Below are 25,858 nucleotides of genomic sequence, written 5' to 3'. Positions count from 1 at the left end.
CCACACACACACACACCTCACACACCCACCACACACACACACCCACAGACACACCACACACATACCACACACACACCCCCCGCATAAACACCCCCCTACACACACACAGCCTTCCCGTCCTGATCTGTGCTGTTCACTCCCCCCACGGTGTGAGCTGACAGCCCCAGTCCAGGGTGGGCTGAGCACCCACCACAGCGTGGGAAGCAGGAGTGCCGCTCTGATCTCAGCCCGCCTCTGGCCTGGACCCTGTGTGGGCTTTAGTCTGCACATCTGTGTGCTGAGGCTGCATTGCTTGGGCCGTCAGCTCGTGTTGTGAAACACCATCTTGTTGCTCCCCTCCTCCCCTGGGGAATCTTCTCCATGCCCAGCCCAGCAGCTGTCCCAATGCTGGCCTCCCCCAGTTCCCAGGCTGGAGGAAGGGCCCCTCTTGTAATCAACCCACTCCTGCCCCTCCCCTTCCCTGCCCCAATGCCATCCTCAGGCCCCAGACTTAAACCATCCATGGGGTTGACAGGCCTTTCCAGATGGGGGAGGAGAGGGCCTGAGCAGATAGCTGGACTCCAGGGAGGAAGTCTGGGGCCAGGTTTTAAGAGTGGAGGGCGAGGGCCAGTGGTTAGGGACCCTGAAGGTTCTCTTCTGTTGAGTGCGTGTAGCAAGATTCTGAAGCCTAGTCCTGGGCCCAGGGGCACTGCCCTCTCCCCTGCCTGGGGCAGAAGAGAACCAAGAACCCCTGGAGAAGAGAACCCTTCCAACATGAGCCATGTGTGTAAACATGGAAGACTTACTGGCCAGCTCAGACCCCCTTTCCTCTCTTCCATCACCCACCTCTCAGACTCGGGGAGTGGCACCCACATCTGGCCTGGGCATTCCCAGAAGGCAGAAATAGGGCACCTCCTTCTAGCACTCCAGGAGCCTAATACACACTTTTCTTAGGTTGATCTTGGCCGGTTCACCACAGAACCTTTCCTAGGGCTCAGGTCTTGGGGTTCAGGATGGGAGGTGACCTCAGGACATATGGAGGCTGCAAGCAGGGGTCTCCTTACTCACCTGGTCAGGCCCCTCATCCCCCGGCCTCTGCAAGAGCCAGCGCACAGCAGCCTGGGGATACTTGGGCAAGCACTCCAGGAAGGTGCTGTTGTGCTCCGTGCCGTAGACCGTGGTGGTTGCCACAAGTCCCACCGCCTCTTCTGGAGAGAGGCAGAGGTTGGCTCAGTTTGGGAACTATGGGATCCAGATCCCCATTCCACCACCTGACCCCCACAGCTCAGGAGCCACACTATATGACAAGAACTTAGACATCCAGGGAGCCCCCAGCCAGTCACTGTGTCAAAGACCCCGCTTCCTTCCACGCAGTAGGAGAAGCTACATGGATAGGGAAACTGAGGACCATCTGTCATGACGAGACCAGTCTGAGAACACAGAAGTAGAACCCGGGCCACAGGGGTGAGTTCCAGCCCAGCCTGTGCCCTCCCCCCTGCCACCACTCGCCTTCCTGGCTCTGGTCCAGGCACTGCAGGGCAGGGTTGCCATGTCGGATGTCCTGGCGGCGGGACCGACGCTTGCCAAGGTTGGGGTGGTAGCGGGTACAGGAGGCACCGTCCCAGGCACAATATGGGTCCCGGGCCAGGCAGCACTCCACACAGGCAGTGCCATAAGTCTCACACTGGTGCAGCCGCAGCTGGGCCACGCCCAGCCGAGAGACCACGTACAGCATTTGCTGGGGAGGGACAGAAGCAAGAGTGCGAGGTGAGGCCGAGGTGAACCGAGATGAGCCCGGGCTTCCCCCACACGCAGCCAGACTCTCAGCCCCTCAGCCTCCTGAGACCCCTGCCACTTGCAGGAAGCCTTCATTTACAAAATAGAAAATGTTTATTACCCACCCGATGCATACCAGATTCTGTGCCAGGACACAGAAAAGACGGAGGCAAATCAAGACCTGAGACGTTTTCCCTAAGGGGCTTCGCCAGCCCTCCCGGCTGCTGACCGTTGCCCTCTATCCCAGGGGCCTTTATTCTGACTTGTCTCTGATCTTAGAGGCGCACCTTGCTTTGAGCAATTCCAACACAAAAGTTAGGATTTACACAAAGATACACTGAGGCAGACACATTTGGGGAGATGTGATTTGCCACTTGGCAAATATAGCATGCTTCTAAAAAGTGGCCTTGTTGGACTTAACATCTGGATTTTGTTTTCTTGTCTTTTTTTTTGAAATACAGTCTCACTCTGTCGCCTAGGCTGGAGTACAGTGGCATGATCTCAGCTCATTGCAACCTCCACCTCCCGGATTCAAGCCACTCTTCTGCGTCAGCCTACAGAGTAGCTGGGACTACAGCCACGCACCATCACGCCCGGCTAATTTTCTGTATTTTTAGTAGAGACAGGGTTTCACCGTGTTAGCCAGGATGGTCTTCATCTCCTGACCTTATGGTCAGCCTGCCTCGGCCTCCCAAAGTGCTGGATTACAGGTGAGAGCCACTGCGCCGGGCTGGATTTTGTTTTCAAGCACGCTTTTGCCTCCCTTAAGAATTGGCCTTTGTGGCTATCCCGTTATCTGGACGCGGCCCTGTGTACGCGGTGTCTCCAGTGCCCGCTGGCCACTGTTGCAGGAGCTAATCGGGCCTGCCTCAGCACAGCTTTCCCCAGACTACAGGAGGCTGCGGAGCAGGGCAGAAGAGGGCGCAAGGGAGGGCGGCAGCTGCTCTTACCCTTTTGACAGAGATCTCCATTTCAGTGATGGGTGTTGGCACCTGGGGAAGGAGTAGGGTCTCAGCGTGGGTGGGGTGGGCCAAGACCTTCCCCCGCAACCTCACTTTCAGTCTCCTCCAACCTTGGGGTGGGAACAACCCAGCTCCCAGCCTGGGTCACGCACTCCCTGGCAGCTAAAGTGAGACAGTCTTTCCCGGACGGTAGGTTTCAAGAAAGGCCCCCGGTCCTGGCTGGCCTCCGAGCAGGAGGCTTGGCTGAAAGCATAGAGCTAGTGTCCCTCCCTCGGCCTGTTCCCCAGCAATGAGGCAGCTGTCCTAAATTACCCAGCTCAGGTCCTGGAGGCACAGCACGCCCCCAAACACGGACGACCCCCTGCCTGAGTCTCTAGAGGGGCCAATAGAACCTCTGGGGGCCTTGCTGGTCTCAACCATCTCCTCCTTGCAACTCGAGCCCAACAGGGTTTTGCAAAGGGTTGCTCCCCTTGACCAGCCGTCCCAGCACCTGGGGCCCTTTCAGCTCACAGGCTGCAGCTCTGGGCCTGGAGTCATTCAGAAGTGGCTACAAGGCCTCTGCCACAGCAGGGTTGGGGGGCATCTCTTTCTGCACCCCTCCCCAGCATCCCGCCAGCTGCAAATTCAGTAACGACAGGCTTGCTCCTGTATCCCTGTAGCCAGGCTCAGACCCAGAGATGGGGCTTGGAGGGACCCCTCCATCAGCCCCTTGCTCACCTTAAACACCTGGAGCTCCTCCAGAACCACCTCCTCGGGTTTAGCTGAGGCCCCTTCTTGGAGGGCAATGACTTTGAGCACGGAGCCTGAGTCTGGGGCCAGGGAGGAGGGGTCAGTGGGACAGGAAGGGACAGCCAGGGACTCCACACCCCTCCAGCCTGGCCACCCCTGCTCAGCTGTCCTACCAGTCCCCAGGAAGATGACATCGTAGATCCCATCCTCTGCCTCCACGCGGTCCACCACAATCTGATGCAGCTTCTGGGCCAGGTGGGTTTTGACAAGGACGGGGCGGCCAAGCCGAGGCCGCACAGGCCGGAACATGACAGGGTGGGCCCGGGTGAACCGCAGTACCTCATCCGGGTAGTCCCTGGTGCTGCGAAAAGACCGTCCTGGCCGCGAGGTCATCTTGCTGGGGCACTGTGGGCAGCAGGGAAGGGAGTGCCTGAGGCATCCTAAGAGGGCGCACACCCCCCACCGCCAGTCTGTTTCCACCCCAACTGGGGGCCCTCTCTCAATGCAGGAGGCCTCTCCTCTCCCGCCACACCCACCCCTCCCCACCCCACCCAGGCCCTCTGGAGCCCAGGCTCGACCAACATCTGCTGCTGTGGGGCTGCCTGGGGACATGGGGCTGCTCCAAGGGGCCCTTCCCCGCATCTGCTCAGGCCTCGCTTCCCTGGCCTGGACCCAGCAGATACTCACCACTCCGGGGCGGGGGAAGGGCACCTTGCCCTCATAGGGCCTCCACTGGTATTGAGGTCCATCTTGGTGGGCAAAGGGCCCGTTGAAGACCTCCCAGATGTCTGCCATGTGGTACACACAGATGGCAAAGCCCTGGAACACGGCACTGCCAGGCACACAGGAGTCAGGCCAGAGTGGCCATCAAGGACAAGAAGGGGACAGCCTGGTTCCACGGGCAGGACAGAGGGTGACAGTGCCTGTAGCAAGCAGAGACTCTGAAAAGCAGAGGCACCAAGGCAAAGGCAAAGGCCAGAGAGAGTCAAAGAACACAGTCACAGGTCACCGAGTCAGGGACAGACAGGGCCCATGGCAAGGCTGGGGTGGCAGGTGCAGGGAGGCTGGGTGTGCCCACCTGATGGTACTGAACAGCGCATACACCTCGAGGCTCTTCCCGGGCTTGGGCCACAGCAGGAACACGTCCTCTGCGGTACAGAAAGGAGCGTAAGTGTCATGGCCACTGCCGATGCCACAACTCACCAGCTCTCAGCCCTCCTCACTCCGGAGCCGCCAGCCTGCTTGGCCACACCCTCACCCAGCTGGTCAAAGTGGGTCTCGGCACTGCCAGGGCCAGGCACCGAGCAGACCAGCCTGGCCTTCAGGAAAGTGCTCCATCTGTTCACCAGCACCCGCTGGCCCCCGACGTCATTCTGTGGGATAGGGGGCCAGAGTCAGCCTTAGGCCCTACAAGGATGGGTCCCATCATCCACTCTGCCACCTTCACCCACTGGAGCAGAGGTATGCATGCCAGCTTTGCATCCTTGCCTCAGTTTCCCTACTGCTGGCCAGGGGTGCGGGGGAGAAAGGTCTGGGAATGGGAGGGTGCAGCGGGGACTTGAACCTCACCACCACTTCCCAGCCCTCACCATGCAGACGCGGCCCACGCGGCTGACAGTGACATGGCTTGAGTCACCATCGAGCGAGGGGACAGTCTCCGTGAAGAAGAAGTACACCTTGTCATTGTCGTGGTCGGAGTTCTCAGGGATCCGGGCAGCCATCACAAACCGGGGATCTGGAAGAGGGCACGGTCATACTGGTGGAGGGGCTGTGCAGGGCAGGATGGGAGCAAAACCCAATGGGGAGGGGATGGCAGGGGCCCCACTGGAGGAGGGTGTCCTAGCGGGAAAGTAGCCTCTTCTCCCCTGCCAGTTCCAGGGGCAGGTCTCACCGTGCAAGAGGCTCTGGTCAGGGTTGGAACTCAGGGCTGGCCGAGGACCTCCATTTCGGAAGATCGTGGGCTCCTGCCCCAGGAAGTCAACAGTGAGACCCGTGTACTGCTCCCTGCCTGGGGTGGAGGTCAGGGGGCAGAGTCGGGGGCGAGGCCCAGGCCCAGCAGCCGGGTCCCCCCGTTCCCAGTGACATAGGCCAGCTCTCACCCTCCCTGTTCCCACCCTGGCCTGGGCATCACCCACCTACGAAGGTGCTGGCGAAGGGATGGTTGGGGTCATAAGGGCATCGCCCCCGGCCACTTTCCACACTGCCTGGCTCTAGGTGGAGCACATGCTGTGGGGAGGGAGGGAAGGGTGTCACGTGGGAGAGAAGCACCAGCCGCCCACACACAAGCAGCAGCCCTCGTGTGCATGTGGCGGGAGGGCGGGGGCAGGCGGAAGGCGTCCTCATCCAGGGCCCCTCTAATGGGGTCAGCTCCCCAACACAAAGGCGCCTTTCAGGCCCCTGCCCCTCTGTCCCTGCCCAGGCTCAATGGGAACGTTCAGGCAGCCGGGAGGAAATGTCACTGCCTCCCAGTCCCCTGTGGGGCCCGGCCCAGGCTCACCTCCCCACGGTAACCCACTGAGATGAGGGCGCAGACGGGCTGGAAGGCTCCGGTGCCGCAGGCCAGCAGGTGGGTCCGGTTGTGAGGCTGCAGCACCCGCACAAAGTTGGCGCACTCTGTCTGCGGGGAGAAGGAGGGGTGGCTGAGGGGTGAGAGGGGGTGCTCACCATCTCCTTGGGCCCCAAGGCTCAGCCTTGTCTGGCAATCAGCTCTGGGGAAGGGGGTGGGTGTGACATTACTAGCAGACCTTCAAAGGCCCTCAGGATCTGCTCCAAATGCCCCCAGTAGAGGCACCTGGGGGTGTGGCCACAGACTGTCCTGGAGGTCAGGTCAGGGCAGCAGGATGGGGGACCGTCCCTCACTACAGCACTCACCAGAGGATCTTTTCCACTGCGAGCACACTCCTCCCTCTGTCCTGGCTGCGGCGGCCACAGGACCTGGAACACAGCCTGGCTCATCTCGGTCTTCCCCTGACCTTACAGGCTCAGTTTCCCCAGCTGGCCTCCCACCTGGAGGTGCCCAGATCTCAAACGGACCCTCTTCCCTGCCAGTCCAGCTCACCTCCCGGGGGTCTGGCCACGCCTGGTTCAGCCGCAGAGAGTAGACGGCGTCCAGGCCCCCCAGAAAGAGGCGTTCCCGGTACTCATCTAGATACATGGCCTGGAGGTTCAGGGAGCCCCGGGGGCCCAGAAAGACGGCAGAGCGGTTGGCAGAAAGGAGGTCTAGGAGGGAGCACCGGCAGGTGGATCAGGGCCACGGCTCAGCTGAGCTCCTCAGCCAAGGAGGAGAGGTGGAGGCCCCGCTGAGCATCCCCCGCCACCGCCCCCCACTATACACACTCACATCTCACATCTGGAAAATGTTTCCATCCACAGGTGCCAGAAGGCTCCTGGAGGCAGGTGGGACAGGAGGCTCGGAGCCTCCCACCCAGCCCAGCCTACCCTGGGGTAGGTCCCCTGCCTCCTGCCCTCCATTCCTTAGCCCTTCATTGTGCAGATAACATCTTCCCACTGTCCCATCTGTGCCCTGCCCAGTCCCCAGGGACCCAGGGAAGATGGTGCCAACCAGCAGAAACTAGAGCAAAGTGCTGGAAGAGCCTAAAGGAAGGGCGGGAGTCTGCAGGCCTGACTCAGCTGGAGGGTGGGCCAGCAGGGGAAACTGTTCCCAGCATAGGGGACCCCTGGCAACGGCCCGGGTGCAGGGGAGGGCAGGTATGGCAGGAAGGGCTCCCACCTCCAGTCCAGGGATGTGGCCGAAGAGGAATTTCTCCCCATAGATGCTGGCCATCCCGACCCGGAGGTGAGAGCAGGAGCTGTCTGGGGACCTTGGTCCCAGGAGTTGAGGATCTTGAGGTAGGTCCTCCAGGCTTGGCTGGAGAGCTGGAGGTAATGGGGGCAGTAGGATGTGGTAGGAAGGGGGCGCTGGCCACCCTCAGGAAGGTCCAGAGTGTCCTATGCCCTTCCGACAGAAGCACCTCTGCCCAACACCCATTCCACCCCCAAAACTCATCAACAGCCTCTTCCAGGAAGCCCTCCTTGGTTGACAGTACCTCGGGAAGTTTCCCTATTTGGGGCTTCTAGTAGTCTGACCTCTCGCCAAAACCACAGCTCCCAGGACAAGACCACATTTCCCTCAGCCTCTCCAGGTGTCTCCCCTCTCAGATGGGGCTTCCCAGGGGAAGGTGATCCCCCCTCAGGTTTCCCCAGGAAGGATCTGCCAAGAGACTGTCTCAGGGCCTGGCCTTCCCCGGAGCCCATCCTCGGAGGCCTGAGCCGGCTCACACATCTAGGGGAAAACAAAGGAACCCCCAGGCTGAGATGGGCAAAGAGGGGAGGTGAAACTCCCCCTGGGATCTGAGGCACTTCTTGGGTGCAGGAAGGAAAGCCCAGTCTGGGAAGTGAGCCGCAAGGGGTCCCCCCTTCTCCGTGGCCCCGGGACCAAGGGACAGCGTGCTGCCCACTCACCGTCCTATTGGCGGCCCTGGGCAAAAAGTGCCAGCTGAGCCCAGACAGATCCTGCAGCTGCGCCCTGTCTGTCCCTCTCCCCTGCCCCGTCCCTCCCTCTGTCCCCTCCCCATCTTTATTGAGCTCTCTCAGGGTATCCATCTGTCCCTTTCTCAGCAGTCCCCCTCAGGTCCCTCCCACCACCACCCTGGTCCTGTCTCCGAGGACCTGCCTCCCTACCACTGCCTGAAAGCTGCACAGGGAGAGGCTGCCTCCCCTGCAGCTGGCCAGGTGCCCAAGAGTCCAGGGCACTCAAACAGGGCACACGCACACAAACGGCACACAGAGGTTATTACCTTCGTAGGAGAGCCGCAGGCGGGGCACGCTGAGGCCAAGGCTGGGGCCGGAGCTAGCCCCACGGGGCAGGAGACCCCCCAGCAGCCAGCATAAGGCCCAGGCAGAGGGGGCCATGCTGGAGAACTGAGGGCACTGCTGCCGTCTGCCTGCAGAGCCACCCTCTGGTCCCACTGGCTGCCGGTTGTAGTTTGCTCGGCTGCCACCAGGCCACCACTTATAAGGCAGTGGCTCCACCCAATCCTGGGCGGGAAGAGGGGCGGGGGACAGAAGGAGGTGGGGGGTGGTAAGTTTCAGGCCTGGTTTATTGCCCAAAGATAATGGACAAAAGTGGGAGGGAGGGTGTCTGGTCCCTGCCCTCTATGTGCTGGGGCCCAGGGCATGACCTCTCTTGCCCACCACCACCCTCCCCATCCACTCCCCTCCCCCAGCGGCCCTGAGGGCGGAGCCCTCCAACACTCATTCTGGAGCCCTGATCTTATCCTAGCAAGGAGCAGTGAGTGTGTGACTGAGGTGGGCGAATTTAGAGGCAGAAGGAGAAGAAAGGAAGCTCAGCCAGGTGGGGGCCACTTCTCCTTCTGCCTCGCTGGCCTGGCGCATGCCTTTGTGTCATACTGGCCAGTTCCCCATCAGGAAGGCCTTCCCAGCTGGGGCATGGACAGTGTGCACAGAGAGATGTCCACACATGCAGGTTCTCTGGCTCCAGCAAACTATGTGGGAGAGAGCCTGGAAGGGAGGTCAGGGATCAGAGGTCAAGGTTGATGGGCTGAGTAGGGGCCCAGCTGGGCTTCACCTTGTTCTCTGCCCCTCCAGTGCCCACAGCAGAGACCCCTCCAAACTGGCCCTGCCCCAATTCCAGGATGTTCTATCCCTCTGAAGCCTCAGCCAGACTCCCCAGCTCCCCTGGCTAGGGGTGGGGGGGTCATTCCCAGCCCAAGGGGCTCCATGTCCTAGGCAGGTGTTTGAGGACCCCATGCCGAGGGAACCTCCCAGGATGGAGTGCTCCTGCCTCTGTTTCCCTGGGGAGGTGTGTCCAGCGCATTGCCCAAGCTAACTGGAGACTGAGCTGGGAGCCCTTCAGTCAGCGTGTGACCACCAGCGACGGGCAGGAGGCCCAACACTCCTCAGCCTGCCAGCCCACTGTGGGGTCCCAGCTCAGCCAGACGCCCAGCAGGAGCTGCAGGGAGACCTGGGTCTACTGGGGCAGGGTGTGGGGGCAGCCTACTCCACGCTGCGGCAAGAGCCTGTGGCAGGCTGGGAGTCCGAACTCTCCTGTTAACGTATGTGGCCTCAGTCAGGTCCTTTCCCTCTCTGGGCCTCAGTTTTCTAGGCTAGAGGGCAGGGGATAAGGATTGTCTCTAAAGCACCCCCCACCTCCACCTGCCAGCTGCAGGTGGGAAAGACACCAAGGGTGCTCTGAATTCGTGGATCAATGGGCCCAGACACTCACTTTGTGTGCCATCTAGTGGACAAAGAGGGAACTTGAGGAGTCCCCCAAACTGCTCACTGTGTCAGGCCCTGTGTTGGGGTAGCAGGGCCACCCAGCAGAAACCACAGCGTCTTGAGGACACTAGCAGTAACCAGGCAACCACAATATAAAGAAGTAGATGCAATAGAAGATGCTCCAGTGATTGCTTTTGATGGAGGAAATCAAGGGAGGCTTCCTGGAGGAAGCACTATCCAAGAAAAGGATGACCCAGCCCAGAAACAGAAAGGACGTAGTGAAACAGGCAGAACTAGGTGATGCATGCAGGATGCAAAATGCCATGTATTGGTGGGAGATGGTGAGCTGGGCTGACACCTATGTGAGGTATGTGTTCATGCAGCAGGTGCCACCAGGTGGGTATGTGGAGGGTCACAGCCCAGCCTCTCCCACCTGAATTCTGGAGTGGGCATGCCTGGAAGGAATGTATGCCCCCAGTCCCTTCCCCACCAATTTCATGGATGAAATAGGGATATTAGGACAATACCATGCTCCCTCCACCCCCATGGACCTCCAGCTGCTTGCAGAGGGTGAACCCCCATCCCCGCCACCTCCCGTCGGCCATCCCTCACAGCTCCTACCTCCCGACCCCAGCCCTCCCAGTGTCCTCTGGGACTTCCATCTGTAAGCTGGGCCATTCATCTCCACCTGTCCCGGGACCTGTCCCCCTCCCCCACAGCTGATGAAGAGAGAGCCAGGACATGGCAGAGCCCTCCTTCTCCTACTGCCCCTTCCTACCATCCTTACTCCCTTCAACCTGAGCACACGTGGCCCTTGTCTGAGGCAGCAGCCTGCCCCCGAGATGCACCCTCTCTGTAGCTGGCCCAGCCACTCTCCTGTTTCCTTCACAGAGGGCTTCACTCTCTTCCCCTCCCCAGTCCCATCAGCATCCCATATCCCCTGGGTTCCCCCTAGTCTCCTGGGTCACTGTCCTCCTCATTGTCAGTCATTTTCCCCTCCCCCCACCTCAGCTACCCACCCTCCAGGTCACCACCAATAAGGGTGTGACCCTTTGCCTGTCTACATGGAAAATCCCTTCCTCTGGACATTACCATCAGAAGCTCAGCACTGCCACTGCCACATCTTTCACTCAGTGAGGACTGTCCGCCTGCCCCTCCTTGCCTTGAGCCCCCTCTTTGTCCTGGCCCAGCTTGTGCCTGTGACCAGCTCTAGAGCCAGGCCCTTGCAGACACCGTCCAGGGGCCCAGGAGCCACAGCCTGCTGTAGAGCTGCCCTGCATCTCACACGGCCCTGTTCCTGTTTCACTGGGCTGATTCCACCAGCATACAAGCCTCTCCCTTATCCCTTCTTTCTTTTTTTAATGGCGATGGGGTTTCACCGTGTTGGTCAGGCCAGTATCGAACTCCTGACCTCAGGTGATCTGCCTGCCTTGGCTCCCAAAGTACTGGGATTACAGGTGTGAGCCACCACACCCGGTGGATTTTTTTTTTCCTTACCCTTCTTAAACCAGCTTCCCTGGACCCCACATCGCCTCAGCTCAGGCCCCTGCCTCTGTTCCCTAGGGTGTTGCCCACACCCCCCATTACCCCTGTATCTCAGCTCACTCCTGTCTGGCTCCCATCCCTCTGTTCCACGGAAATCCTCTCGCTCAGGTGGCCAATGCCTCGGGCCTGCTAGTTCCCAAACCCTGGGGACATCAGCTGTCACCCATGCCTCTTCCTTCTCTCCTGGTTCCCAGGGCTCTCTCCCGGGCTGCCCATACAGGATGCCACCTATTCACAAACTGTCAACCCAGGACCCTTGTTTGTGACCAGGGCCAGGAAAAGGCTTCCTACTCTGATGACATCTACGTTCACAGAGCTCATTCTGCCCTTTCCCTTGGCAAAAAAGAACCTCCAGGCCAGGCACAACAGCTCACGCTTGTAATCTCAGCACTTTGGGAGGCCCAGGTCTAATGATTGCTTGACTGGTCCCAGGCATCTGAAACCAGTCTGGGCAACATAGGAAGACCTCATCTCTACTAAAAATATAAAAATTTGGCAAGCATGGTGGCACCCATTTGTAGTCCCAGCTACTTGGAAGGCTGAGGTGTGAGGATTGCTTGAGCCCAAGAGATCAAGGCTGCGGCGAGCCATGATCATGTGACTGCACTCCAGCATGGGCAACATCGCAAGACACGTCTCAAACAAACCAACAGACGCTCCATCTTTCTCGTGATCAACCCATCAAAAATGAATCTAGTCCAGACAAACCCAAAGTAAGTGAGAGTCTACAGGATAACCAGCCTGAGCGCTTCAGATGTGACGAGGAAACACAGGCCCTTCGCAGGTTGGTGGGGAGCAAGGAGACAGGACTAGCAGGGCTAGTGCCGTCTGAGATTGGCTCCTCTCCAGGACAAGGACTTAGGACAACTGACAGAACTTCCATAAACTTTGCAGATTCATTAACGGCTTCATGTCAACATTCATTTCCCCTATTTGATCCTTATTTGGTTAAAATGTTAACATTTAGGGAAGCTGGGGGACCTGTAAATGGGAATTCTTTGTACTATTTTTGAAATATTTTTGCAAGTCTGGAATTTCAAAATGAAAAGAAAAAAACAAAAAACCCTACTAAAGCCTAGCGTTGGGAAGTAGCCTCTACCTCCCTATGCCCCGAGGCTGAACCTGTGCCTCCTCCGGGCTTCCATACCTCAGAAAATGGCAGCTGGGCCAAAAATCTAAGGGTCATTTTGGATTCTCTACCTTCTCACCCCTCACATTCAAGCCTTCAGCAAATGCTGTCCATTCTAGTTCCAAAATGTGCCTTGAATCCATGCACCCCCACCCCTCTCTCCCCAGCACCCCACTGTACTGGGAGCCACTGGGCTTTCTTGCCCAGAGCCTGCCCCCACTTCAGGCCAGCTCCTGGCTCCCTCTCCCACCCCTTCTGTCCTTTGCAACCCCCACCCCTCAAATTAACTGGGTCCTCAAGAGGCCTGGCACTGCCCATGTCTCCCAAAACTGGTGGGGCTTGGCTTCCAGCCCAACACTGCCTTTCTGCTCCTGAGACCTTCCCAGTCTTTCCCCATGGCTGTGGTTCCCCCAGATCTCACACAGTGTCAGCTCCTCTAGGGAGCTTTCCCAGACCACTCTAACTCATGGGCCCACCATGCCTCCAGTCTCCACTCTAGCCCGTGCTGGTTTTCCCACTGTATTCATCTCCTTAAAACTCCACCAGATTGGCCGGGCACAGTGGCTCATGCCTGTAATCCCAGCACTTTGGGAGACCGAGGTGGGCGGATCACGAGGTTGGGAGATCAAGACCATCCTGGCCAACATGGTGAAACCCCATCTTAATAAGGCCAGGCAAGGTGGCTCACACCTGTAATCCCAGCACTTTGGGAGGCCAAGGCAGGCGAGCCACTTGAACTCCGGAGTTTAAGACCAGCCTGGGAAACATGGTGAAACCTGTCTCTACTAAAAACAAAAAATTAGCCGGCTATGGTGCCGGGAGCCTGTAATCCCAGCTACTCAGGTGACTGAGACATAAGAATCACCTAAGCCCGAGAGACGGAGGTTGCAGTGAGCCGAGATCATGCCACTGCACTCCAGTCTGGGTGACAGACTGAAGTGAGATTCTGTCTCAGAAAAAGAAAAAAAAAATTCACCAGATTAGGGACTGGGCCTCACTATGACACGCCCCAGCATCCAGCCCTGCGCTGGGCACATGGTAGGTATATGAATGAACCACTGAGTGGCGCACTGGCTAGTGGTGCTGCTCAATGTGACCCTTCCTTCTCTCCTGGGATGTCACCCTTCTTGGGCCACTCTGGGTGTCTGCAGAGGTCCCCAGTTCTCCAGCTCACAAGGGCAGACCTGAAGTGACTCCTCTCCTCTCCCCTCAGGTCTCTCCAGGGTCCAGAAAGCTCTTGCTAGCTCTGGCCTCCACCAGAGGCATCTTTAGAATTCCAAAACCACCTCTGGAATGCCGGGCCTGTCTGGGGAATGCCAAGGCTGGGGCACAGGTGCAGAGAGAGTGGAGTGGCTGGGTGGGGCAAGGACAGCTGGCAGCATTCTGGCTGCAGCCTGCGCACTGCTAGCAGCTGTCCCTCCTGCAAGCACTGCCGCTGACACCTCCACTTCCTTGCAGCCCCCAATGCCCACAACCCTGAGGCGGCATCACTGTCTGGCTGCAGCTCTGGACTGGGCGCTCCCACTAAGCTGAGAGCTGCCAGGCCCTTGGGCCTCCGTCCCTGTCAGGCAGAGAGACTGGGCCACAGGAAGCAAGCCTCTGAGGTTCACAGGAACTGGAAATCAGGCCCATTTGGACGTGGCCCATCCAACAGGGCCCTTGGCTGGCAGCCAGGTGGCTCTGCTCTCTCCCACACTCAGTGGATGACCTTGACAGCTCCCTGCACCTCTCTGGGCCACAGAGTCCTCACCTGTCAAACAGGTGAGGGGAGGTAGAGCCAAGTCCGTGCCCCTCTGTCCCTGGGAGTCAATGCTGCTGGCAGGAAATACAAGTCAGAGGGCAGGTGGACTGGCACTGTGGGCCTGCAGGGACCCCACAGGCTCAGCTCCACTCCAGCCATGGCTGAGAGGCAGCGGGGGGTTGCTGTGCCAGGCAGCATCCAGGACCTAGCTGTGTACCACAGAGAACCCTCTCTCCAAGTAGAGGACCCCTAGGCTGCCACAGTGGTTGACCAAAGTGATGATCCCCAGGAACTTGTTAAAATGTAGGTTCTAGACAACCCCAGACTCCAGATGCTGACTCCCAAGAGATAGGGCCTGGGCATGGGGAGTTATAGAGGGCATGCCGCACAGCAGTCTCCAATCTCATGTCACCCGCCACAGAAGGCAGTGTGGAGCCATGGTCAGGTACCAGGCTCTGCAGTCACCGTGCCTGGGACAGGGAAGGAAGTGGCCCTTGGGTTAGAGTGGGCCCTGGGGAGGAGTCCATGGCCCCGGGACACCAGAGCCAGACAGCAGGCCTCCAGGGAGCAGGCTTTATTTGCGTCCCCCAGGACGGGGCTGGGGAGGGAGTCGAAGGATCTGGGGTTGAGGACATGACCAGACTCAGGTCCTGGGACCCCAACCCACTCCCCAGCCACAGGACTCGGCTGGAGTTGACGGCTGGGCATGGGCAGCTCTGGGTGAAGGTCAGCATCTACTCCACACCCTTCATGAACTCCAGGAACTCTGTGGAAAGAGGGGCAGGTATGGGTGAGGGATGGGGCTAGCAGGGCACGGAGGCAAGGGATCAGCCCAGCCACCCACTCACCGTCATAGTCAATGCGGCCGTCATTGTTCTTGTCTCCATCCTTCATGAGCTCCTCAATGTCGTCCTCCGTGATGGTCTCACCTGTCGCCTGCAGCATCATCTTCAGCTCCTCCAGATCAATGTAGCCATCAGCGTTTCTGTGGGGAGGGGGCCCAGGGTAGGGCTGCAGGGAGGGTATGAGGCAGCACAACCATGCCCCCTAGGCAGAGCAGGGACACTGGGAGATGGGGCATCCCTCTCCCCCATCAAGCAGAGGCTGCAGGGTCCCTAGGCCTAGAATCTGAGACTGCCCGCCTGTCCCCAGCTGGGCTTGAGTGAGGGTCAGGGTCAGAGGTCAAGGGTCACGTGCTCACTTGTCAAACATGCGGAAGAGGTCAGACAGCTCCTCCTCAGATTTCCCTTTGCTGTCGTCCTTCATGCACCGAACCATCATGACCAGGAACTCATCAAAGTCCACTGTGCCACTGCCTGGGGGGTGGGTGGCATGGCGGTTACAGAGGCCAGGTTGGAAACTGCAGGTGACTCAAGCCCGAGGAGTGGCCACAGAAGCCTGGCATTTGCATCCTCACACCAAATGCCAGGCTTCTGTGGCCATTATGCCCATTTTATAGATGAAGCAACTGAGGCTCGGAGGGGCTAAACCACTTCCAGCTAAGCAGAGCCAGCATCCCAGCCCCCCGCCGGCTGGGCTTCCTCTAGAGCCTGGGGAGGAGGGGCTCACCATCCTCGTCCACCTCGTCGATCATCTCCTGCAGCTCCTCAGGGGTGGGGTTCTGGCCCAGCATCCTCATCACCTTGCCCAGCTCCTTGGTGCTGATGCAGCCATCCTCAGCGCCCAGCACGAAGATGTCGAAGGCTGCCTTGAATTCTGTGTTCAGGGGTTGGGGGGCACAGTAGCCAGGGCTCAACAGCCAGGACCTCAGAGGGCCAGACCCCTGGTGCCACCTGTCAACCTGCCCACCTCCCTCGGAGACCTCTCTGAGATCAGAGCAAGAGGGACCTAGCCTTTGGTCTCCGGTCTGGGGTCCTCTTCCGGTAAGGGGTCCCCGCGTTCCCCAGCCTGGTCTCCCAGCCTGGCCCTGCTGGTCTCCCGCACGTGTGATAGGGGTTCTCACCATTTTTCTGCTCTTCCGTCAGCTGCTCTACCTAGAAAGGAAAGGGACTCTCAGGGCTCAGCCTCATGCACAGCTGCTGCTGCTGAAACCAACCCATTCCACAGGTGAGAGCTGGAGCCGGGGAAGGCAAGCTATTTCCAGGCCACAGAGCAGAGGTCTCAGTCCTCCCTCCCTCACCCCAAAGTCCTGATGTGCCCCAGCTAGCCTAAGACTGGGCTCAGGGCCAGTGTGACAGGTGGGCACCCCCTTCAGGGCCAAGGTGACCCTCAGTAACAATAGTCAGTGACCACTCAATACCCTTTTGGCCTGTGATGAAACTCAAGCTGGGTGGCCCAAGGAACAGCTGTCCCTCAGGTTGGGACAATAAACCAATGTGGGGGTAGGCAAGCTCCCCACTGTAACCTGACCAGGGTGGCCACTGGGCTATTTTTAACGAGGAACAAAGTTAAACCTGGTGATTGTTCTGGGGACTTTGGCATGCAGCGGGTGGGGCGGTGTTATCTGGCCCCCCGGCCTGCTAGTGCCGCCTCAGGAGCCAAAATTAGTCCCCAGCTCCGCCAGGCCTTGTATGGGCACTGGGTGGAGGGCTGCCCCCACCCCAGCTTCATGGACTCCCACAGGATAAGCAGGCATGTCCCCAGAGCTGGCTGTAGCCCTTCCCTGCCCAGAAGAGAGGGAGGCTGAGGGAGGGGTTCCCCTGGGGACAGCTATCCAGGCCAGGATGTCCTTGCTCTGGGGTAGTGGGAGGTCACCACCATCCAGGGATGGAACAGCATCTCACGTCCCTCAGTGACCCAGGAGGCTGCAGGGGCTTGGGGTGACCACTCTCTAGCCCTTATTCCCTCATTCTCACCCCTAGCTAAACCACCGAGCCCTGAACCTGCCAGGCATGATGGGGGCTGGGGCCGCAGTTCTCTGTTCCTTCTTCCTTGGTTCTCCCTCATGTCCAAAACTTCCCTGCCTCGAACTTCAAAGCCCCATCTCCAGCCCAGGACTCAGGCCCCTCCTCTCACACCCTCCACCCTCCAAAGCATCTTCCACCAGCCAAAGGGCTGGAGGGGGGTGGCAGATTGTGAGTGTGTGAGAAGCAGAATGTGAGGGGCAGAAATGGAGGTTGGGGACAGGGAGACAGTAATAGGGACTCAGAGAGACAGCTCAGGAGGAAGAGAGATAAAAAGAGAAAGGCAAAAATGTCCAGAGACATGTGGCTGAGAGACAGTGCCACAGACTACAGACACTTGGAAACAGAGTGAGACACGATGCTGAAAGCGGCGACCTCCTCCACCACCCTTCAGACCTCAACTCCCACCCCTTCTGCATCTCCAAACACCAGCTTCCCTTCAGACCCTGAGCCCCTACCCCTTCCGCATCCTCAAACATCAGAACCACTGTCCCTGTGAGGGCCTGGGTTGACGGTACAGAGGCTCTCTCCTGGGACCCCACCGCTTCCCTGGGGCTACAGACCCCCATTCTGAGCTGAGTGAGCCGCCAGTGGGCCTGCCCACCCCAGCCCTACCCAGCCCTACCCAGCCCTGTCCCTCACCGCAGCCTTGTAGATGTCATCCATGCTGGCAGCTCACAGGATAGCCTGCTGGGGTTGCCAGCCGGCCCACGACTTAAATAGCCCCGCCCCACCCCCCCAGGCATTCCCAGCCAGCCCAGCCCACCTCTGCGTGTAGTATCCTCCAGCCCCTCCTCTGGGCCCAGTGATGTCAGGCTGGCCTGAGTCCCTGTGTCTTCTGCCCAGGGCAGGGGGCAGATGAAGTAGTACAAGAACCAGGTTTCTTTCCCTCCTGTCCCTCACACTCCCCAAGGGACTCTGAAAAGGTTTCTGGAATGAATGAAAGCATGAGCCCAGGGCAGGACAGGAGCCACAAAGTAGTGGGCCCCAGGCAAGGCCCCTGCAACACAGCAGCGCAGGCTCCCATCCAACCAGGGGGGCGGGTGCTATGACCCCTACCTTCCAGATAAGGAAGCTGAGGCTCCGGAAGAGTGGTGGCTTGCCCAAGATAGCCCCTGCCTTTAACTCAGCCTCTCTGGAATGGGGGTGCGACGTGCAAGGAGGGGTTGGCAGTACAGGGCCCTGCCAAGAGAAGCCTCAAATGCCAAGCTCAGAGTACGATGCTGTGGAACTGGTGAAGTAGGAAGTCATCTTCCCCTGGTTTAGGACTCAGTTCTCTATTCTAGCACTGTAGTTCGTGGGTCCAGGTCAACCTGTCTCCCTCGTTTTGAACTCTAGCAGGCAATTGGCAGCACACAACCCTCCCACCTCCATCTCCGCCCTCTTTCGTACAGAGCCCCCTCTTGATAAACACGCTCCTTGCTTCCAGCGCTACTGCATGCCAGGCCCCGCATGAATCAACCCACTCCGTTGTCAAGGAGCCCCACAGACAAGAACTCTCCGAGTCTCGGAGAGGTTCAGAATTGGTCCAGAATCACTCTCGCCCTGCTCCAGCGATAAGCACAGGTCCTATTACCACCTCCAACCCACCTTGCCCTAAAGAGAAAGAGCCCAACACCCAAGTGATGCGCCACTATGGCCTCCTTTATCCGGAGGAGTAAACTGAGGCCAGGAGGAGCAGTGACTTGCTTCGTGTTGCCCGGAGGCTCGGGGCCTTCTGTCCTCTCTTCCCAAGAGACTAAGGGGCGATTCCCAGAGCGGTCACCCCCCGAGATCTCAGTTTCTAGCAGGGTGCGCAGGGCACCGTTGGTGGCGCCATGCAGGTAAAGATTACGCAAGCGAGCGCTGCGCACGCGCGCCGTGGGCGGTGCCTGTCATTCTCGCAAGAGGGGCGGGGCGAAGGCTCTGGAAGGCGGCCGGACTAAGATGGCGGCACGGCGCGCGGTGGGGGCGTGGGGCAACGGGGACCGGGGGGCGGTGGGACGTTGACCCCGCCCCCTGCTGCGGCCTGTCTGCGCCGGGCGGCGGTGGCGGCGGAGCCCGGAACATGGCGGCGGCGGCGCGCAGCTTCGGGCCCGAGCGGGAAGCCGAGCCGGCCAAGGAAGCGCGCGTCGTGGGCTCCGAGCTGGTGGACACTTACACGGTGTGTTGGGGGCGCGGGCACCCGCAGCGGGAGTGATGGCTGAAACTGGGAGTCCGACTTGGAGGGCTTGGTGAGGGGTCCGGCATCCGCAGCGGAGGAGCGGGTAGAGGGGTCTGCGATTCAGAGGAGGGGGCTGGGCCTCGCAGGTCCGGGAGAAGGGTTATTGGGGCCCGGGGAGGCGGTTTGGAAAGGGGTACGCGATCAGAAAGGGAGGCTCGGGTTGGGGGCGGCATCTGGGGATAAAAGGAACCTGGAGAGGGGGAGTGTCTAGATGAGACGGAACCCCTCTAGGACTGGAGGGGCCCGGGCCTGGAAGACCGTTACTGGCGTCCGGGAGGAGGACGATGGGGAGAGGGTCTGTAACGGATGCAATCAGGGAAAAGGGTCAGGCTCCGCAGGCCTTGAAGAAAGAGGAGCCTAGACCCTGGTCTGGCGAGCCTGAGGTCGTGGTTGAGATTTTCTCTGAGAAGTGCCAGAGCGACCTGGGGACATGACGCCTTGGGGGTCGGGCGGAGACGGGAAGGGAGGAGGGGTGGAGCCCAGCTATGGAGAAATGGGGATGGTCTCAGTGCTGAAGCGCAGGCCCCAGAAACCTTAGGAATCTTCGTGACTTTGGGCTGTGGGAGCGAGAAGGGGCAACAAGCTGCTCCCACACACCTCTAGGCTATGGGGAAGACAGAGGACAAATTGGGGGTAGTGCCCGTCTCTGATGGGGTTGGATGCCAGGCCTATGAGCCTAGTGGGCTGTCTGGCAAAAAATGGCCCTGGGCTACGCATTGAGCACCTCCCTGCCTCCTGCCCTTTGTTCCCGCAGGGTAGGGAGTGGGTCGGGGCCTTGGCCCTCCCTGCATCCCTGGCCCTCATCCTAACCTCCCCCTCTGAGGGCCATTCTGCTGGCTCTTTTCTTCTTTCCTGAGGGCAAGGGGAGGGAATCAGGCTGGATGGGAAGAGGAGAGGGGTGGATCCTGGAGCAACAGGCCAGCCTGGAGAAATGGCTGCTCCTCAGGGCTGAAGGAGGCTTCAGCTCTGTGCTGCAGAGAGGAGAGGGAACGGAGGCGGGTGAGGTCTCTGAGCTGATGGCTGGCTGGCCACCAGCTATGGGCACATTCAGCCAGAGGGCCATCTTCAGAAAGCTCTCCTTATTCTGGGCTGCGCCTCTCCTCTGCATGTTTGTCGGGGGAGGTGGTGATCTAGGTTGGACCCTACCATCCTCTGTCTCCGGGTGTGCCGAGTTGGATATTATTAACACACTTACCTTTTGAACACTTGCCGTGGGTCAGGCCCATGTACAAAGCATTTTACATGCATTGCATCGCTTGGTCCTTGCTTCTAAGATGGAGGAACTGAGGCTGAGAGAGAACTTAGGCTCCAAGTTACTTACATAAGTGACACATAAGCTGCAGCCAGGAAATGGCAGAACCAGCTTTTGAACCCAGGCCTTCCTTAACCTCTAGGCCGTATTGCCTTCTGTTAGAGCTTGGTTGCCACCACTCCCTCCCCACATCGGCTGCTTGTCCCTTGATTCCTGGCTCAGTAGCAGAAATCACAGCCATGAACCAGTTGAAAGAGTTGGAAAAGGACTTGCTTCCAGGAGGTAGTCAAGGCGCCTGGAAAGAAGTACAACAGAGAAAGATGCTCAGGCTAGAACTGGCCCTGCTTTACCTGCCTTGGAAGAAATGGCCTTGCCTGCAGCTCAGGCTGGCTTCTGAGTTTCCTAGAAGGCAGGAGGTAAAAAACTATAGAGGTGACTTGTGGTGATCACCTTTTTCTTTTCTTTTCTTTTGAGACGAAGTCTCACTGTCGCCCAGGCTGGAGTGCAGTGGCACGATCTTGACTCATTGCAACCTCCGCCTCCCAGGTTCAGGCAATTCTCCTGCCTCAGCCTCCTGAGTAACTGGGATTACAGGTGTGCACCACCACGCCCAGCTAATTTTTGTATTTTTAGTAGAGACAAGGTTTCACCATGTTGGTCAGGCTGGTTGTGATCCACCCACCTCGGCCTCCCAAAGTGCTGGGATTACAGGCCTGAGCCACCGCGCCCGGCCGGCAGTAATCACCTTTTTCATTCCTTACTGATGGATGGAGCCACAGGCTTGTCCCGAGTGCCTCCCAGCCCTAGTGCCTGGGCCATGGAGGAGGCTCAGAGGGGACCTGCTGCCCAGCAAGGGTCAGGTGCAGAGGCTGGCGGGCTAGGGCAGCCTGACTTTGGATCTGAGTTGCAGAGAGAAAGACTGATAAAGGATAATTGGGAAAGATAATTGCAGCTTTTGCTGCAGGAGGAGGGGGAGGAGGCTCCTTGTTGCCGTCTCCCTTGTCACAAGGACTGTTGGTTTCCCCTTTTAGGTTTACATCATCCAGGTCACTGATGGCAACCATGAGTGGACAGTAAAGCACCGATACAGCGACTTCCATGACCTGCATGAAAAGGTAACTGTTAAGAGCTGGAAGCATGTATCTCAGGGCCGGAGGGGGCCTTTAGGCCAAGTTTCCGTTGTTCCACACATTAGTTTTAGGGCAAAACAGGCTCCATGTCTATAGTTCACTTCTTTAATAAACTACTTTGTTAGTATAATTGTGTTCATTAGTGTAGCATGTAAATAAATGTTAGTCTTCAGCTCTAGCATAAGCCAATCTGCTAGGAGCATATTTGAATTTCAGCTTTAATTTTTCCAGTCCTAGCTTTGATACGAGATGCTGAGACAGTTTCCTGGGGAGGGGACAGGTTTGAACTTGTTCTACCAGCTATAGCTGTCCCAAAGCCTGTACTTTAATATCTGGCTGTGATTCCATCTTTTTCTTTGCTTTTGGAGATGCTGTCTTTCTTTGGGTCATTAGCAGCGTAGGTGTTTGAAAGACACACCACTGCCCTGATAGGTTTTTACTCTGGCTTGGAAAAGATGGCAGTTTTAGGGGCGAAAGGTGTTAGTTTTCTGAATGTCTCCAAAGTCTCCAGATGGAGTTCCTTGTCTGGAATTGTATTGGTATTTCTAAAGCTAATTGGATCTGAGGCCGTCGGATCCCAGGTGCACTGGTTTGGTCACTGATCTCGGTACTGCTGCAGAGAGGGGCTGTGCAAGTGCTGAGGAGTGTCTGCCTTCAGACTTCTTGCATTGGCCCTCCATAGGCACAGAGCCTCTTAGTCTGTGGTTGATGTGCTTATGGTTTTTTTACAGCTCGTTGCAGAGAGGAAGATTGATAAAAATCTGCTTCCGCCCAAAAAGATAATTGGCAAAAACTCAAGAAGCTTGGTGGAGAAGAGGGAAAAGGATCTGGAGGTCTACCTCCAGAAACTCCTGGCAGCCTTCCCTGGCGTGACCCCCAGAGTGCTGGCCCACTTCTTGCATTTTCACTTCTATGTAAGTTCCTCGTCGGGTTTTCACCTCTGTTTGCAAACCCACAACTGCCAAGCTTGAGGCAGCAAACCAGGGGAGACCTCAGCTGTGAGGAGAGGTGGGCCAGAGTTAGACCCTCGGTTAGAAGATGGAGGAACATCACCCTGGTTAGGAATAGGTTGTGGGTAGAAGCACGTTTATTGACAGATTTGCCTTAAATTAAACTGAATGTGGCTACAGAGACGCTTTCCTCCACCACAAGGCGTTTTGTTTAGCAAAAATGGCCTGTGGGTGTTTAAGCTAGGTTTCCATCCAGATGGATGGGGCTGGATTAGAAACAACTGACACCTGGCAGAGACTATTGTTAAGTTGTTGGTTCACAGCTCAAAACTAATTAAAGGATTAGTCTGTGATGGTGGAATATCACCATCTCGGGGCATGTCATCAGGCTCCGGGCTGCCAGGGTGCTAAGGCTGAGGGTAGACACCTACCTCTGTTGGGAGAGTGTGTTGTAGAGCAGCTCTGTGCTCCATCCTGGACAGACAAACAACTTTCATGGGTTGCTGGAGACAGAACGAGCTGTTAGACTTTAAGAAGGGTGCTTTGGCAGTGTGAAATCACAATTTTTTTTTTTTTTTTTTTTGGAGACAGAGTCTTGCTCTGTCACCCAGGCTGGAGTACAGTGGCATGATCTGAGCTCACTGCAATCTCCACCTCCTGAGTTCAAACTACTCTCCTGCCTCAGCCTCCCAAGTAGCTGGGACTACAGGTGTGCACCACTACACCCAGCTAATTTTTGTATTTTAGTAGAGATGGGGTTTTGCCATGTTGGCCAGACTGGTCTTGAACTCCTGACCTCAAGTGATCCGCCCACCTCAGCCACCCAAAGTGCTGGGATTACAAGCGTGAGCCACCAGGCCTGGCCAAAACCGTAATATTAAATAGCAGTTCTGTTATGAAAATTTATTCTAAGGAAAAACAGGCAGTAGCAAAAAGGATATATGAACAAAGATAGTCATTCTAGGATTGTAATAAGATAGTAAAGACAACCCTAAAATATAGGAGGAAGAAGTTAAAAAAGTCAGGCCAGGTGCAGTGGCTCATTCCTGTAATCCCACCACTTTGAGAGGCCAAGGTGGGCAGATCACTTGAGGTCAGGAGTTTGAAACCAGCCTGGCCAACATGGTGAAACCCCATCTCTACTAAAAATACAAGAATTAGCAGGGTGTGGTGGCGGCTGCCTATAATCCCAAGGCTGAGGCAGGAGAATTGCTTGAACCCAGGAGGCAGAGGTTGCATTGAGCCAAGATCATACCACTGCACTCCAACCTGGGCAACAGAGCAAGACTCCATCTCAAAATAAAAATCAAAGTGTACAGCCAGGCTGAGCACAGCAGCTCATGCCTATAATCCCAGCTGTTTGGGAAAAGAAAAGAAAATGAAAAACAAATCTGCAGCTTCACCATCATTTTCCTAGCAACACACCAGTCTTCCTAGCAGACACTGAAAAAAATTCAGCTTTCTTAAGCGGTATCCAGTTGTATGGCTGTACTCGCGCACACACACACACACACACTCACACTCTCTCTCTCTTTCTCTCTCTATATATATATGTGTATATATATATAATTTTTTTTTTTTTTAAACTGGGTCTCACTCCGCTGCTCAGGCTGGAGTGCAGCAGCCTGATCATGGCTCACTGCAACCTCAAACTCCTGGGCTCAAGTGATCTTCCTGCCTCAACATCTCAAATAGCTGGAACTGCAGGTGCATGCCACCATGCCCAGCTAATTAAAAAATTTGTTTTTGTAGAGTTTGAGTCTTGCAATATTGCTCAGGTTGGCCTCAAATTCCTGGGCTCAAGCAGTTCTCCCACCTCCACTTCTCAAAGTGCTTGGACTGCAGGCATGAGCTGCTGCACCCAGCTGACTATGGTCTCATTTTTATAAGAAACAAGTTGATATGGATATGGACATACTTGTCTAGGAAAACTCTAGGAGTAAGTTTATGTACACCAGAATGCTAAGAGTAGTTTTCTCTGAGTGATAGATTTTCAGATCATTTATGTTTACTTGTTTTCCCTTTATATGATGAAGACAGAGAAGAATCCACTCCCTTTTCAGGCTCACCTTGGAGTAACCTGTGGGTAATGGTCCCAAAAGCCCAGCTGTATTTAAAGACAACTTTCTTGGCTGAGTGCAGTGACTCACGCCTGTAATCCCGGCACTTTGGGAGGCCAAGGCAGGCTGATCACTTGAGGCCAGGAGTTCAAGACCAGCCTGGCCAACATAGTGAAACCCTGTTGCTACTAAAAATACAAAAATTAGCTGCACGTGGTGGCACACGCCTGTAGTCGCAGCTATTCAGGAGAGAAGCATGAGAGTTGCTTGAACTTGGGCAGGGAAGGTTGCAGTGAGCCGAGTTGATACTATTGCACTTCAGCCTGGGCCACAGAGTGAGACTCGGTCTCAAAAAAAAAGTACAACTTCCTCGAAGTCTTTTCAGAGTAAGACGGCTGAACCTTTCTTGGATCACTAAACAGCCTAGATATTTGGTGGCAGTGCTAACCTTGGGCCACTGAGCTTGTCAGGGACAGGTGGAAAAGTGGATAGCATTCATAGATGGGACCTGTATATATGCTTTGGATTTTATTTAGTGTAAACCAGCAAGTATAGGGTTAGCAACATACCCTTTTGTAAACATATTTTTAAACTTATGTGAGAAAAAATTTGCATTCCTTATGCAAGTCTTTCAGATAAACTTTGCTTGTTAGTATTTTAAGAAATACTGTACTTTAAGCAAGCTTTGGTTAGCCATTTAAGGATGAAAGTTGACATGCAGCCCTTTGACAGTATTAATTCCTTGCTTGAGACCTGTGCCTTTGAGGAGAGGAGGTCTCGCTGGCTGCCTCATGTGTGACTGGCTCTGAGGGTGGAAAGGCCTGGACTGCTCTTTTGAGAGTAGTTTGCATGAGATGGGCCTGGGGCCATCTACATCTGGTTCTGATTTAAGGCATACTCTGCTACTTGTGGAAGTTTTGACGTATTTGGAATTAGTATTATCAGACAGGTCCCTAGGTTATTTAAATCCCAAGATTAAAAAAGCAATTGAACCCATCATTGGATTAAACCCAAAGTTGAACAGCCATAGTACTGTCGACATTTTGGACTAGAGAATTTGTTTCTGTAAGGAGCTGTCCTGTGCACTGTTTACCAACACTCTGGTTTCTACCCACTGGATGCCAGTAGCACTTCCCCACCCAGTTATGACAACTAAGGATGTCTCCAGACGTGGCCAAATGTCCCACTGGGGTGGGGGGGCAAAATTGCCCCTACTTGAGAACCATGGGATTAGATCTTCATCTGGGGCCTAAAGATTTGTCAGCCTTTTCTCCATGCTGGGAGCGCTCTAGGAAAAGTTT

At 56.8% G+C, this 25,858-nt stretch overlaps 3 protein-coding genes across 7 annotated transcripts in view; 1 reads left to right on the top strand and 2 right to left on the bottom strand.

The window, feature by feature from the left end:
• Positions 1 to 8,427, bottom strand: part of SEMA3G (semaphorin 3G) — a 12,397-nt gene extending 3,970 nt beyond the window's left edge. The window contains exons 1-15 of one of the 2 annotated variants that reach the window (XM_017542065.2): positions 8,243 to 8,427; positions 6,505 to 6,665; positions 6,318 to 6,380; positions 5,944 to 6,063; positions 5,582 to 5,672; positions 5,338 to 5,454; positions 5,036 to 5,181; positions 4,705 to 4,819; positions 4,525 to 4,594; positions 4,134 to 4,278; positions 3,620 to 3,851; positions 3,435 to 3,526; positions 2,706 to 2,747; positions 1,489 to 1,717; positions 1,048 to 1,187 (exon numbers count right to left, since the gene is read on the bottom strand). In XM_017542065.2, coding sequence (XP_017397554.1) covers positions 1,048 to 1,187; positions 1,489 to 1,717; positions 2,706 to 2,747; positions 3,435 to 3,526; positions 3,620 to 3,851; positions 4,134 to 4,278; positions 4,525 to 4,594; positions 4,705 to 4,819; positions 5,036 to 5,181; positions 5,338 to 5,454; positions 5,582 to 5,672; positions 5,944 to 6,063; positions 6,318 to 6,380; positions 6,505 to 6,665; positions 8,243 to 8,357 — 1,878 coding nt within the window. In that variant the 5' untranslated portion in view covers positions 8,358 to 8,427. The remainder of the gene's footprint in view (positions 1 to 1,047; positions 1,188 to 1,488; positions 1,718 to 2,705; positions 2,748 to 3,434; positions 3,527 to 3,619; positions 3,852 to 4,133; positions 4,279 to 4,524; positions 4,595 to 4,704; positions 4,820 to 5,035; positions 5,182 to 5,337; positions 5,455 to 5,581; positions 5,673 to 5,943; positions 6,064 to 6,317; positions 6,381 to 6,504; positions 6,666 to 8,242) is intronic. The other variant, XM_037737138.1, reaches the window with a different exon arrangement.
• Positions 8,428 to 14,651: 6,224 nt separating this feature from the next.
• Positions 14,652 to 17,688, bottom strand: TNNC1 (troponin C1, slow skeletal and cardiac type). The gene is made up of 6 exons (XM_017542428.2): positions 17,605 to 17,688; positions 16,062 to 16,092; positions 15,668 to 15,814; positions 15,300 to 15,414; positions 14,947 to 15,083; positions 14,652 to 14,864 (listed from the first exon to the last, which is right to left on the bottom strand). Exons 1-6 carry the CDS (start codon positions 17,626 to 17,628, stop codon positions 14,833 to 14,835), a joined length of 486 nt encoding a protein of 161 aa, XP_017397917.1. The 5' UTR covers positions 17,629 to 17,688; the 3' UTR covers positions 14,652 to 14,832.
• A 1,186-nt stretch (positions 17,689 to 18,874) lies between these two features.
• Positions 18,875 to 25,858, top strand: part of NISCH (nischarin) — a 37,530-nt gene continuing 30,546 nt past the window's right edge. For all 4 annotated transcript variants that reach the window (XR_001829122.2, XM_017541803.2, XM_017541734.2 and 1 more), the window contains exons 1-3: positions 18,875 to 19,105; positions 21,449 to 21,532; positions 22,279 to 22,461. Coding sequence is in view for 3 of the 4 variants with exons in the window: in XM_017541803.2 (XP_017397292.1) it covers positions 19,010 to 19,105; positions 21,449 to 21,532; positions 22,279 to 22,461 (363 nt within the window). In the remaining variant the exon portion in view is untranslated. The remainder of the gene's footprint in view (positions 19,106 to 21,448; positions 21,533 to 22,278; positions 22,462 to 25,858) is intronic.

Source organism: Cebus imitator, unplaced genomic scaffold, assembly GCF_001604975.1.
Source record: "Cebus imitator isolate Cc_AM_T3 unplaced genomic scaffold, Cebus_imitator-1.0 Scaffold0, whole genome shotgun sequence".
NCBI classification, from domain to species: domain Eukaryota; kingdom Metazoa; phylum Chordata; class Mammalia; order Primates; family Cebidae; genus Cebus; species Cebus imitator.
This window is presented reverse-complemented; position numbering and strand designations above follow the sequence as displayed.